The 15249-nt window shown below is 42.9% G+C and overlaps 1 protein-coding gene across 2 annotated transcripts in view; it reads left to right on the forward strand.

Moving 5' to 3' along the window:
• The window catches only part of LOC111962548 (CD9 antigen), a 19074-nt gene extending 4059 nt beyond the window's left edge, over positions 1-15015 (forward strand). For both annotated transcript variants that reach the window (XM_023985704.2, XM_023985705.2), the window contains exons 2-8: positions 12123-12225; positions 12349-12446; positions 12809-12883; positions 13004-13105; positions 13237-13320; positions 13616-13699; positions 13844-15015. In XM_023985704.2, coding sequence (XP_023841472.1) covers positions 12123-12225; positions 12349-12446; positions 12809-12883; positions 13004-13105; positions 13237-13320; positions 13616-13699; positions 13844-13909 — 612 coding nt within the window. In that variant the 3' untranslated portion in view covers positions 13910-15015. The remainder of the gene's footprint in view (positions 1-12122; positions 12226-12348; positions 12447-12808; positions 12884-13003; positions 13106-13236; positions 13321-13615; positions 13700-13843) is intronic.
• The last annotated feature ends 234 nt before the right edge of the window (positions 15016-15249 follow it).

Consider the following 15249-nt stretch of genomic DNA (forward strand, 5'->3'; position numbering starts at 1 on the left):
AGAGGATTTGCAGAGAAGAATGGGAGAAACTCCCCAAATGCAGGTTTACCAAACTTGTATCGTCATACCCAAGAAGTCTCAAGGCTGTAATCGCTTCCTGTCACGTTCTGACCTTTATTTTCCTTTGTTTTGTCTTTAGTTAGTTGGTCAGGGCGTGAGTTGGGGTGGGCAGTCTATGTTATGTGTTTCTATGTTTAGGTTTGTCAATTGGCCTGATATGGTTCTCAATCAGAGACAGGTGTTTTGCATTGTCTCTGATTGGGAACCATATTTAGGTTGCCTGTTTTCACTGTTGGTTTGTGGGTGTTTTTTTCCTGTGTCTGTGTTCATGCCACACGGGACTGTTTCGGTTAGGTTACTTTGTTATTTTGTATTTTTTGTCGTGTTCAGTGGATTATATTAAAACATGGACACTTACCACTCTGCGTCTTGGTCCGATCCCTGCTACACCTCCTCTTCAGACGAAGAGGAGGAAATCAGCCGTTACACTTCCGCCAAAGTTGCTTCAACAAAGTACTATGTAAAGGTACTGAATACTTATGTAAATATGATGTTTAATTTTTTTTAATTTCTAAAAACCTGTTTTTGCTTTGTCATTATGGGATTTTGTGTGTAGATTGATTAGGAAAAGTGAAGGGGTCTGAATTCTTTACGAATGCACTGTATGTGTGTGGGAGTTTGTGCGTGTGTGTATGGGACATAGACATACAAATAAATAAAGAGAGTCGCACACTCAATATACAAGCTCCCAGTATTTTACTGGGTAAACTACCAACGTTTCGGCATCAGTGTGCCTTCACTGTGGTTTACCCAATACATTACTTGGAGCTTGTATATTGAGTGTGCGACTCTCTTTGCTTATTTTTCATAGCATACAGTTTACTCCCCGTTAGTCAGCATCTCTGCCAACTTTTTTGGGGTGCCAACTTTGCTGCCAACTTTTTCGCCAGCTCATGCTTTTTATTGAACAGAGACATACAGACAGACGGATAGAAACATAGTGTGAGAGTGTATAACTGAGTGCAACTGTTGCATGTACCAACCTGCTCCTGGTGTAATGATTGCCTACTCTCAACAGTACAACAAAAGACAGAGGCTAGGCCATTAATCACATTCAATGAATTATTAGATTGTTCTCTACAATACTACAACCTTAATATGCTTGTACTTAACAATGTTGATTAAATAAGAGCGTTAGTTTATTGTGACCATTGCTAGTTTAGACTGTGCAGCTCTTGGTTGCATATTTTGTCAACTGAAAACTGGAACATACTTTTTTCGGGGAGGGTATATATTGGAATTCAGTCTGTTAGATTTTTTTAAGGATAATATATATATATATATATATATATATATATATATATATATATATACTGTATATATAAGCTTAATTCTGTTTTGTATTCTGCAGATTTCATTTAGAAAAAGCCCATGTTATCACAAGCGAACATGAAACCACTAGCTAGCTTGTCAGTTGATGTTCAAAGTTAGAGCTGTTCTGTTCTATTTAGCGGCGACCACATTTTGACCATGACCGTAAAAACATTATATTCTCTCTAATCACGCTAAATTCTATGAGTAAATCGTTGGTAACTTTTGAACTACATATAGGGTTTGGACTATTGTTTTTCAGATACAATGTTCTATTGAATGAAACAGTAATTTTATGGGTGAACACTAGGCTTGTGCGGTGTACCGTCTACTGGGGTATTTGGAAAAAGTCACAGGATGGTTTTTCAATACTGTCAACATGTTTTTTTGTACATTTGAATATTTGTAGTTACTTTTTAAGTAAATACCTGCAGTCAACTTGTGCAATACGTTAGGAGATAAAGAACATTGCATTCATAATTTCACCTGTCACATTATTATGAAGCTTATGGTAGTCCCCAGTCACTTGTCACTTAGTGTTTGTTTACAAGCATACAACAGAGACCGGAGCCTTGTGAGTCACTCTGTTGTACAGCTAGAGCCAGGTGATGTAATTACAGTATGGAATTCACAACTAATTGTTTGCGAGTTAGACATCTTATAACTATTAAGGTAACTGTCTAAAATGTGCTAAATGCTATGCAGTTTTGCTCATTTAGTAGCTAGTTAGCTATCTAGCTAAGTGTTTATCTTCTTCCAAAATCAAGCATGATAACAGTAGAGAATCCCATCCTGGATCAAGAGCCTTGTTGGCTAATATTTGTTTTGTGCATGCAGCAAACTGATTAGCATTTTTGAGTTACTTGTATAGTTTAGGTCAGAAACTATACAAAATGTTTCCAATGTTCTCGTTAGCATTCTCTATGGGATTTTGCATGTACTTGTTAGCATTGCTAACTTTCGGATTACAGAGTATCAGTGTGGTTTGAGAACAGCGCCCCTTGTGTTCAGTACCGGTATTACTGAATATTCCGGCATGGCATAAGGTCGGTATGAAGGTATAACAATCTGGATACCGCCCAAGACAAGTGAACACCCTACATTCTCTTCGAATGGAGAACAAAGCATGAGTAATCTACCGACTCACTGAGCTTACTTGGCCTTGTTAGGTTTGGTCTGATCAGACTTGTTATCCACACTGCAGAACAAGCACTAGTGATGCCAGGTCAGCTGTTTGTTTACCTGCACCCGCTTCCAATTGCTAACAACCCATCCGCAACCGCCCAACTATGTGATAAAGTGAAAACGGGAAAGATTTGATGTGCAAAATTTCCAAATGACATCAGTTTTACAGATTTAGGAAATGAAAAGCTGTTTATTAAACAAACCCAACATGTGTTTGATAAGATTTGAGTTTGGCTTGGATGCATATTTTGTGTGGTTGAACTACTATTCGCTTTTATGATGCTGATAAAGATAGCACCACCACCTTCACAGACAGTACCTAACCGCACATTCAATCAAGGCACAGGGCGAGATCCAGGAGGCAGATGGTTGGAGTCCCAAAAAGGGATAGGCAAGAGAATGGTCGTGAACAGGCAAAAGGTCAAAACCAGTTCAGAGTCCAATAGGTAACGAAGGGCAGGCAGATTCAAGGTCAGGGCAGGCAGGATGATCAGGCAGGTGGGAAAGTAGTCCAGAGTCAGGCAGTGGTCAAAACCGGGAGGACTAGCAAAAGAGAATAGAAAAGGAGTATGGGGAAAACCACGCTGGTTGACTTGACTAAACATACAAGACAAACTGACACAGAGAGACAGGAAACACAGGGATAAATACACTGGGGAAAATAAGTGACACCTGGAGGGTGTGGAGACAATCACAGGGACAGGTGAAACAGATCAGGGCGTGACACATTCATTCTCTCAAGATGCTGAAAGATATAAATCATATTTCTCCACTCCACACATTTGGTGTGTCATTTTACTGCAATAAATACTTAATTCTGCAGGAGTTAATATTAGGCCTACAGTGCCTTCAGAAAGTATTCACACCCCTTAACTTTTTCCACATTTTGTTGTGTTACAAAATTGGATTAAAATGTATTTGATTGTCATTTTTTGTCAACGATCAACACAAAATGCTCTAATGTCAAAGTGGCAGAAAATTTCTAACATTTGTATATTAAAAAAATATATATATCTTGATTCAAACCCTTGAGTCAATACATGTTAGAACCACCTTTGGCAGCGATTACAGCTGTGAGTCTTTCTGGGTAAGTCTCTAAGAACTTTGCACACCTGGATTGTACAATATTTGCATATTATTCTATCAAGTTCGTTGTTGATCATTGCTGGAGAGTCATTTTCAAGTCTTGCCATAGATTTTCAAGCCAATTTAAGTCAAAACTGTAACTTGGCCTCTCAGGAACATTCAATGTCATCTCTGTAAGCAACTCCACTGTAAATGTGGCCTTGTGTTTTAGGTTACTGTCCTGCTGAAAGGTACATTTTTCTCACATTGTCTGTTGGAAAGCAGACTGAACCATGTTTTCCTCTAGGATTTTGCCTGTGCTTAGCTCTATTCCATTTAGTCCTCTTCTGGCTGTGCCGGGTGGAGATTATAACAGAACATGGACAAGATGTTCAAATGTTCATAGATGACCAGCATGGTCAAATAATAATAATCACAGTGGTTGTAGAGGGTGCAACAGGTCAGCACCTCGGGAGTAAATGTCAGTTGGCTATTAATAGCCGATCATTCAGAGTATCTGCTTCTACACCTGCATTGCTTGCTGTTTGGGGTTTTAGGCTGGGTTTCTGTACAGCACTTTGAGATATCAGCTGATGTACGAAGGGCTATATAAATAAATTTGACTTGATTTGAGTATCTCTACCGCTCCTGCTGTCTCTAGAGAGTTGAAAACAGCAGGTCTGGGACAGGTAGCACGTCCGGTGAACAGGTCAGGGTTCCATAGCCGCAGGCACAACAGTTGAAACTGGAGCAGCAGCACGGCCAGGTGGACTGGGGACAGCAAGGAGTCATCAGGCCAGGTAGTCCTGAGGCATGGTCCTAGGGCTCAGGTCCTCCGAGAGAAAGAAAGAAAGAAAGAAAGAAAGAAAGAAAGAAAGCGAGAGAATTAGAGAGAGCATACTTAAATTCACACAGGACACCGGATAAGACAGGAGAAATACTCCAGATATAACAGATTGACCCTAGCCCCCGACACATAAACTACTGCAGCATAAATACTGGAGGCTCAATATAGCCTATAGATAGGAATTGCACAAGAATTATACATTCATGGGTTTTAATGCATTGTTTTCTCTTTATTCAACCCACCCGCCCTTCAGCCACACAATATTTAATTGCCCTAAACTTACCCGCGCATCACTAATGCTGATACACTCATACACACACACACACCCTGGAGCAGATCACTATTCTCCATCGAGGCTAAAGTTAATAATTAGATTGAGGAGGCGGTTTGAGGAATGTGTGTGTGGGACATAGACATACAGACAGATGGATATAGCGTGAAAGAGTGCAACTGAGTGCAACTGTTGCATGTACCAACCTGATCCTGGCTTAATGATACTCTCAACAATAAATACAAATCTAGTCAGATGATTGAAGATGCCACATTTCTTTATTTTAAAGACACAATTGGTGAGAATAGGAGTCACCCTAGGAAGTTGTTGCACTCCCTGAAACAGTTGGGATATAGTGATGAACAGAAAACAAATTGCAAAAGCTTGGGTCTTGAGGTCAATGTGGAAATCACGTTTGACAAGGAAGTGGTAGCTGACAATCTCAAAACTTTTTTCACAACAGTTGCCTCAAATTTGGTTGAGAAGCTACCTGGTTGTACTGGAGTGTATGGGAAGGGTCAGGTCTTGGGCTATTACTCCAAGTGATTGCCTTTTCCTTTACAGCAGTGTCTCAGGCTGACGTTGTCAAGAGACTGTCTGAACTAAACTGCTCTAAAGGTACAGGCCTCGACAATATCCCTGACAGGTTTTTAAGAGATGGAGCTGAACTTATTGTTCCTTGTGTCACCCATTTAATCAACATCTCTATTGAGCAGGGTAGAGTCCCCACGTATATACAAAACTAGAGTGATCCCTATCCACAAGAAGGGCAGCAAAACAGACAAGGGAAACTATAGACCTGTATTCATTTTGAGTGTGCTGTCTAAATTGCTTGAAAAAGTCACGTATGAAAGATTGAGGAATATACCATCAAGAATCATCTTTAATATGAACTACAGTCTGGTTTAAGAAAGTCCCACTCCACAGATAGATGTCTATTGTTTTTAACTGACTTTATCAGGAAAGAAGTTGACTGTGGAATGGTAAGGCTAGATCTGCAGGCGTTTGATATGGTTGATCATCGTATCAAACCAAATCAAAGTTTATTTGTCACGTGCGCCGATTACAACAGGTGTAGCCCTTACAGTGAAATGCTTACTTACAGGCTCTAACCAACAGTGCAATTTCTAAGTAAAAAAATAAATAATAATAAACAAATACTAGGTATTAGGTGAACAATAGGTAAGTAAAGAAATAAAAACAACAGTAAAAAGACAGTGAAAAATAACAGTAGCGAGTCTATAACAGTAGCGTGGCTTTATAAAGGCACCAGTTAGTCGGGCTGATTGAGGTAGTATGTACATGTAGATATAGTTAGAGTGACTATGCATATATGATAAACAGAGAGTAGCAGTAGCGTAAAAGAGGGGTTGGCGGGTGGTGGGTAGCGGGTAGTGGGACACAATGCAGATAGCCCGGGTAGCCAATGTGCGGGGGCACCGGTTGGTCGGGCTAATTGAGGTAGTATGTACATGATTGTTTAGTTAAAGTGACCATGCATATATGATAAACAGAGAGTAGCAGCAGCATAAAAGAGGGGTTGGTGATGGGGGGGCACACAATGCAAATAGTCCGGGTAGCCATTTGATTACCTGTTCAGGAGTCTTATGGCTTGGGGGTAAAAACTGTTGAGAAGCCTTTTTGTCCTAGACTTGGCACTCCGGTACCGCTTGCCATGCGGTAGTAGAGAGAACAGTCTATGGGGTCTTTGACAATTTTTAGGGCCTTCCTCTGACACTGCCTGGTATAGAGGTCCTGGATGGCAGGCAGCTTAGCCTCAGTGATGTACTGGGCCGTATGCACCACCTTCTGTAGTGCCTTGCGGTTGGAGGCCGAGCAGTTGCCGTACCAGGCAGTGATGCAACCAGTCAGAATGCTCTCGATGTTGCAGCTGTAGAACCTTTTGAGGATCTGAGGACCCATGCCAAATCTTTTTAGTTTCCTGAGGGGGAATAGGCTTTGTCGTGCCCTCTTCATGACTGTATTGGTGTGTTTGGACCATTTTAGTTTGTTGGTGATGTGGACACCAAGGAACTTGAAGCTCTCAACCTGCTCCACTACAGCCCCTTCAATGAGAATGGGGGCATGCTTGGTCCTCCTTTTCCTGTAGTCCACAATCTTCTCCTTAGTCTTTGTTACGTTGAAGGATAGGTTGTTATTCTGGCACCACCCGGCCAGATCTCTGACCTCCTCCCTAATCAGCTGTCCCGTCATTGTCGGTGATCAGGCCTACCACTGTTGTGTCGTCTGCAAACTTAATGATGGTGTTGGAGTCGTGCCTGGCCACGCAGTCGTGGGTGAACAGGGAGTACAGGAGGGGACTGAGGACGCACCCCTGAGGGGCTCCAGTGTTGAGGATCAGCGTGGCAGATGTGTTGCTACCTACCCTCACCACCTGGGGGTGGTCCGTCAGGAAGTCCAGGATGCAGTTGCAGAGGGAGATGTTTAGTCCCAGGATCCTTAGCTTAGTGATGAGCTTTGAGGGTACTATGGTGTTGAACGCTGAGCTGTAGTCAATGAATAGCATTCTCACGTAAGTGTTCCTTTTGTCTAGGTGGGAAAGGGCAGTGTGGAGTGCAATAGAGATTGCATCATCTGTGGATCTGTTTGGGCGGTACGCAAATTGGAGTGGGTCTAGGGTTTCTGGGATAATGGGATAATGGTGTTGATGTGAGCCATGACCAGCCTTTCAAAGCACTTCATGGCTACGGACGTGAGTGCTACGGGTCTGTAGTCATTTAGGCAGGTTGCCTTCATGTTCTTGGGCACAGGCACTATGGTGGTCTGCTTGAAACATGTTGGTAATCCAGACTCAATCAGGGACTTGTTGAAAATGTCAGTGAAGACACCTGCCAGTTGGTCAGTACATGCACACGTCCTGGTAATCCGTCTGGCCCCGCAGCCTTGTGAATGTTGACCTGTTTAAAGGTCTTACTCACGTCAGCTACGGAGAGCGTGATCACACAGTCGTCCGGAACAGCTGATGCTCTCATGCATGCCTCAGTGTGGCTTGCCTCGAAGCGAGCATAAAAGTGATTTAGCTCATCTGGTAGGCTCGTGTCACTGGGCAGCTCGCGGCTGTGCTTCCCTTTGTAGTCTGTAATAGTTTGCAAGCCCTGCCACATAAGACGAGCGTCGGAGCCTGTGTAGTATGATTCAATCTTAGGATGAAACTCTGTGTTTGTGTTTTCATACGCTGTTCCTCTTACCAAACATGTGTAAATATAAATGTACAAAAACTGTTAATTGTACAAGATACTCTATTGACCCTTTGCCTGTTTGATGGTTCGTTGGAGGGCATAGCAGGATTTCTTATAAGCTTCCGGGTTAGAGTCCCGCACCTTTCATTTTTGCTTGTAAGCAGGAATCATGCGGATAGATTTGTGGTCGGATTTACCAAATGGAGGGCGAGGGAGAGCTTTGTACGTGTCTCTGTGTGTGGAGTACAGATCTAGAATTTTTTTCACTCTGGTTGCACATTTAACATGTTGATAGAAATTAGGTGGAACTGATAAGTTGATAAGTTTCCCAGCATTAAAGTCTCCGGCCACTAGGAGCGCCGCCTCTGGGTGAGCGGTTTACTGTTTGCTTATTTCCTTATACAGCTGACTGAGTGCGGTCTTAGTGCCAGCATCCGTCTGTGGTGGTAAATAGACAGCCATGAAAAGTATAGCTGAAAACTCTCTAGGCAAGTAGTGTGGTCTGCATTTTATCACAAGATACTCTACTGCAGGTGTGCAAAATCTAGAGACTTCCTTAGTATCATGCTCTACAAGTGAAAAGCCTTTGGTTTTAATTGCAGGGCCATTGACTGGGTTAAGTCCTATTTAACAAGAAGAGACTAAATGGTGTATGTTAATGGGGAACATTCAAGTGCAAAGGGGATTAGCTGTGGGACCACAGGGAGCATCCTTGGCCCTCTTCTACTCCTACTGTACATTAACAATATGAAATCAGCCTGCTCTCGTCATTTGTTTTTGTATGCTGATGACTCTGCTCCACTGGTGTCCCATGAGAACAAAGCCTCAGAAGAAGAGATCGTTAGTGCAGAGTTATCCAATATCAGTAAATGGCTTTCAGATAAAAAATGACCCGCATCTTAAAAACAGAATCCATCTTATTTGGTTCCAGAGTAAAGCTTGCAGGGTCCCCTGGTTTAAATATCAAAGTGGGCAACTCAGTGGTTACACCAAAAACCTCAGTCAGCTACCTTGAGAACCGTCCGTATAAGGGCACAAGGCGAGACCCAAATGCAGACACGGGACGCAGATGGTTTGAGTCTTTGTTATTTTTTATTTTATTTATTATATCCAAAAGGGGTAGGCAAGAGAATGGTCGTGGACTAGCAAAAGTCAAAACCAGTTCTGAGTTGAGGAGGTACAGTGTGGCAGGCAGGCTCGAGGTCAGGGCAGGCAGAATGGTCAGGCAGGCGGGTCCAGAAAACAGGCAAGGGTAAAACACAGGAGGACTAGTGAAAGAGAATAGAAAAGGCAGGAGCACGGGAAAAACACGCTGGTTGACTTGGAACATACAAGACAAACTGGCACAGAGAGACAGGAAACACAGGGATATATACACCAGGGATAACAAGTGACACCTGGAGGGGGTGGAGACAATAACAAGGACAGGTGAAACTGATCAGGGTGTGACAACCCGACTATGTTTGTTAAGCTTTCAACTCTGAACCATTCCTGGCGATGGTGGATTGCATCATTTTTGCAAATCTAATAATATTGTTGTTTTAAGAATCTGCAGTCTCTCTTCCTATAGAATTTCTCTGACACACATTTTAACAAAGATAAACCACATAATGACATTCCTAGCTCTGACCTTAAAATATCTAGAGCTGCCGCTTTCAAGAAATCCCGCTATGCCCTCTGACGAACCATCAAACAGGCAACTCATCAATACAGGACTAAGATTGAATCGTACTACACCGGCTCCGACGCTCGTCGGATGTGGCAGGGCTTCCAAACTATTACGTACAACAAAGGGAAGCACAGCCGCGAGCTGCCCAGTGACACGAGCCTAACAGACGAGCTAAATCCCTTCTACAGTAGCAAGAAAAAGTATGTGAACCCTTTGGAATTACCTGTATTTCTGCATAAATTGGTCATCAAATTTGATCTGAACTTCATCTAAGTCACAACAATAGACATAGTGTACTTAAACTAGTAACACACAAATTATTGTATTTTTCTTGTCTATATTGAATACATAATTTAAACATTCACAGTGTAGGTTGGAAAAAGTATGTGAACCCCTAGGCTAAGGACTTCTCCAAAAGCTAATTGGAGTCAGGAGTCAGCTCACCTGGAGTCCAATCAATGAGACGAGTTTGGAGATGTTGGTTAGAGCTGCCTTGCCCTATAAAAAGCACACAAAAAAATTGTTTGCTATTCACAAGAAGCATTACCTGATGTGAACCATGCCTCGAACAAAAGAGATCTCAGAAGACCTAAGATAAAGAATTGTTGACTTGCATAAAGCTGGAAAGGGTTACAAAAGTATCTCTAAAAGCCTTGATGTTCATCAGTCCACGGTAAGACAAATTGTCTATAAATGGAGAAAGTTCAGCACTGTTGATACTCTCCCTAAGAGTGTCCGTCCTGCAAAGATGACTGCAAGAACACAACGCAGAAACAGTTTTGTAAAGAGGAATGGTCGAAAATTCCTCCTAACCATTGTGCAGGTCTGATCCACAACCACGGAAAATGTTTGGTTGAGGTTATCGCTGCCAAAGGAGGGTCAACCAGTTATTAAATCCAAGGGTTCACATACTTTTCCCACCCTGCACTGTGAATGTTTACACAGTGTGTTCAATAAAGACATATAATTGTTTGTGTGTTATTAGTATAAGTAGACTGTGTTTGTCTATTGTTGTGACCTAGATGCAGATCAGATCAAATGTTATGACCAATTTATGCAGAAATCCAGGTATTTCCAAAGGGTTCACATACCTTTTCTTGCCACTGTATGCTCGCTTCGAGGCAAGCAACACTGAAGCATGCATGAAAGCGTCAGCTGTTCCGGACGACTGTGTGATCACACTCTCCGTAGCCGATATGAGTAAGACCTTTAAACAGCTCAACATTCGCAGGGCCAGACGGATTACCAGGACATATACTCTGAGCATTCGCTAACCAACTGGCAAGTGTCTTCACTGACATTTTCAACTTGTCCCTGACCGAGTCTGTAATACCAACATGTTTCAAGCAGATCACCATAGTGCCTGTGCCCTAGAACATGAAGGCAACCTGCCTAAATGACTACAGACCCATAGCACTCACGTCCGTAGCCATGAAGTGCTTTGAAAGGCTGGTCATGGCTCACATCAACACAATTATCCTAGAAACTCTAGACCCACTCCAATTTGCAATTTGGTAAGGGTAGGTAACAACACATCTGCCACACTGATCCTCAACACAGGGGCCCCTCAGGGGTACGTGCTTAGTCCCCTCCTGTACTCCCTGTTCACCCATGACTGCATGGCGAAGCATGACTCCAACACCATCATTAAGTTTGCCGACTGCACAATAGTGCCTGATCACTGACAACGAGGAGACAGCCTATAGGGAGGAGGTCAGAGACCTGGCAGTGTGGTGCCAGGATAACAACCTCTCCCTCAACATGATCAAGACAAAGGAGATGATTGTGGACTACAGAAAAAGGAGGACCGAACACGCCCCCATTCTCATTGACGGGGCTGTAGTGGAGCAGGTTGAGAGCCTCAAGTTTCTTGGTGGCCACATCACAAACAAACTATCATGGTCCAAACACACCACGACAGTCGTGAAGAGTGCACGACAAAGCCTGTTCCCCCTCAGGAGACTGAAAAGATTTGGCATGGGTCCTCAGATCTTCAAATTCTACAACTGCACCATCGAGAGCATTCTGACTCGGTGCCCCCGCACATTGACTCTGTACCGGAAGCCTCTGTACTGGAACCCCCTGTATATAGCCTCGCTGCTGTTATTTTATTGTTTCTCCTTAATTATTTGTTATATTTCTATTTGTATTTATTTTTTCTTAACTGCATTGTTGGTTAAGGGCTTGTAAGTAAGCATTTCACTGTTGTATTCGGCGCATGTGACTATTTTCTGAAAACATGTTTTTGCTTTGTCATTATGAGGTATTGTGTGTAGATTGATGAGGGAAAAAAATATTTATTCCATTTTAGAATAAGGCTGGAAATGTAACAAAATATGGAAAAAGTCAAGGGGTCTGAATACTTCCTGAATCCACTGTATCTACTGTAGGAATCGAAGGATAGAGGCTAGCTGTGTGTGTGTGTGTGTGTGTGTGTGTCTCTCTCACCTGGCTTTCCTTGCCCTGGGATAGGTATGTGTGTGTATGATATCTAATGTCATGTGTCTGTGTTAGCTTGCAGGTACAGGAGTGCTGGCTATAGGGTTGTGGTTGAGGTTTGACCCAAAGACCAGAGGGCTGTTTGAAGGAGCAGAATCTCCCCATATCTTCTTCACAGGTAGCTCACACACTCACACATTTACCCACTCGCACACACACAAGCATGCACAGACATACATGATCAAATATCACTGCAGGTGCTCTGATGGTGGTGTGTGTGTGTGTGCGTGTTTGTGTGTAGGTGTGTATATCCTCATAATTGCAGGGTCATTAATGATGGTTGTTGGGTTCCTGGGATGCTGTGGAGCGATTCAGGAGTCACCGTGTATGCTGGGGCTGGTGAGTTAACCTCTATATCTCCTCTCCTCTCCTATCCTCTCCTGTCTTCTCCTCTCCTGTCCTCTCCTATCCTGTCTTCTCTCCTCTCCTGTCCTCCCCTCTTTATCTTTCTCTTTGTAGTCAGTTGGACTGTTGACTGTTGGGGCTGATAGTCTGATACTCTGTGACTTCAGTATATCACTGGTTACAGAACAGATTCAAGGCCAGATCTCGTTCTCTCTGTCTTTCTGTCTCTCTGTCTCTCTCTTTTTTTAGCTCTCTTTCGATTTCTAATCCTCTTTTCCAAAATCCCTCCTCAGCAGTGGTTTGTGTCAGGGGGCACATACACACACAAAAGTTATATGCATATCTCTCTCTTGCAGTTCTTCTTCTTTCTCCTCATCATATTCGCCATCGAGGTCGCCGCTGGAATCTGGGGGTTCTCCAACCAAAGCAAGGTGCCAAAACATGTTACATCCCCCGTTCTGTGTTACATTAAATCCCTTCCTCTGTTCTTCTCTTTGTTACATTAAAACCCTTTCCCTACGTTTTGTCACATTGCAACCCTTCCTCTACAGGTGGTTGATGACATCACTCAGTTCTACTTGGAGACATATCAGAACTACCAGAACACTTCACAGGACACACTGAGAGAGACACTCCGTCTCATACAGACTGGGGTAATCATGAAGTTAATGTGTTTGCTTGTGTGTGTATTGTCTAGGGGGTTGGGAGCAGAAACAAATACCTTCCACATAAAAACAGTTGGACAAATAAGGTACCATTCTATTCTACCCTGTGTGTGTTACAGTTGGACTGCTGCGGACCAACAGGTTCCTTTGTGGACTTAGATACCTGTCCCCCAAGAGATGGGCTGGATAGCCTCATCATCAAGGTAACACCCTGATCTGTGATTGTGTTTGTGGTCAGGTGTTCCTCCTTCCACTTTGTGTAATGTCTACAGCCCCTTGATGGATATATGTGTGTGTGTTGTTGTGTGTGTGTGTGTGTGTGTGTGGTGTGTGTGTGTGTGTGTGTGTGTGTGTGTGTGTGTGTGTGTGTGTGTGTGTGTGTGTGTGTGTGTGTGTGTGTGTGTGTGTGTGTGTGTGTGTGTGTGTGTGTGTGTGTGTGTGTGTGTGTGTGTGTGTGTGTGTGTGTGTGTGTGTGTGTGTGTGTATTGCGTATTGCAGAGCTGTCCTGATGCTATAGATGAAGGGTTTGACTCCAAGCTGCACATCATAGGAGGAGTGGGCATCGCTATTGGAGTCATCATGGTAAGACACACACACACAGAGAAACGGAAGACCATGTTAGCCCACAATGCCCTATTACTGACATACAGATAGAAAGGCTGACGGACAACCTCCCTACAATAGAGAACGCTTAATTTATTCTGCATTTCCCATTCTATTCCCCAGGTGTTTGGGATGATCTTTAGCATGCTGCTCTGCTGTGCCATCAGGAAGTCACGGGAGATCGTCTGATGATGTTATCATTACCATGACGATGCCTTTTAATGTTGCATGATGTCATTCCTAGTTACATGACTTTTGTTTACTTGTTGAGAAAGGTCGGCCTGAGAGCTAGCAGCTGCCAACCCACTGCCAACGAGTACTTTAGATCCCCTAACCTCTGTAACAAGGATCTGCTACACCTGGTGATCGAGGGGATCAGCCTGAGGACGGTGCTGCGCAGAATCACCCTGTATCCTAAACATCTACTCATGAAGTGATCTAGGTTAGCAAATCTGTGCAGTGCCTTTCTCAGGCTGATCCTCTTTAACATGGAATCTGTCCAGTGCTCAGGTCGACACTCCTAAACCATCATGGTGATGTCACTGTTCACTGATTGGCCCTGTGAGAAACTAGTTCAGGAAGTGAAATAAACATAACACATTTGTGATTTATGATGAATTAAGAGATCTATGAATAGTAGTCTAGAGGTGTCATAAAAAAAAAATTGTAATATGAACAGACTTTCAATTACCACAACTGCTCAATGATTTAAATTAAACTATTGATGAAATAATGGCATGACATGTAAGCAAAATATATTCTATTAATGATTGTAATAATATTGTACTGTGATCACATTTCTACCAAAATAACATCTGAAGGACCAGGGGCGGCCCTAAGACAACTCCCTATAGCAAAGCGACTCAAACTATACCGTTCCTTAGCCAGAGCCAATTAAATCATCACATTGTGACAAGTTCCCAATGATATTGCAGGCTGTGGTCTGTGGTGAGCTTATTTCTCCCGTTCTTTGAAATAGAGGGGCAGCTTGGTCGCTCCAGTAGAGTACAAGAACCCCTCTTTCTCTTGATCTCTCTCTCTCCCTCTCACACTCTCTCTCCTTCTTACCTTCTCGCTCTACCAAATTTGAAAACGCCTTGAAGTCTCTGACTCTTTTTATAAAGTTGATTTTTATTTGTGACCAAGTTTTTGGTGAGTTGTAGTCAGTTTTACATTATATTTAGATCTATGTTAGATTACAGTGACTTTTATAACATCTATGCCATTTCACACTGGTCTGGTTGGTTGATGCACCAAAACAAATGAGCCAAATAAACTGTAACCTCTGATCCTAATTCTGGTCTTGTGTGTGACTGAGAGAGTAAAACATGTCTGTCAGCTTTCACAACTTCCTGCTACTGTGGAAAATAACAACCTGATCTCATTAGCCTCTCCTTCTTTTATCTCTCTCTCTCTCTCTGTAATGAGTTACACACACACACACATCTAAGTCCTCTTTTGGAAAGGTACAGAGCAGCGTCACAAGCTACACCTCACACACACCTTGCAATGATATTGTGTGTGTGTAG

The sequence above is a fragment of the Salvelinus sp. IW2-2015 genome, linkage group LG4q.1:29 (assembly GCF_002910315.2).
Source record: "Salvelinus sp. IW2-2015 linkage group LG4q.1:29, ASM291031v2, whole genome shotgun sequence".
In the NCBI taxonomy this organism is placed as follows: domain Eukaryota; kingdom Metazoa; phylum Chordata; class Actinopteri; order Salmoniformes; family Salmonidae; genus Salvelinus; species Salvelinus sp. IW2-2015.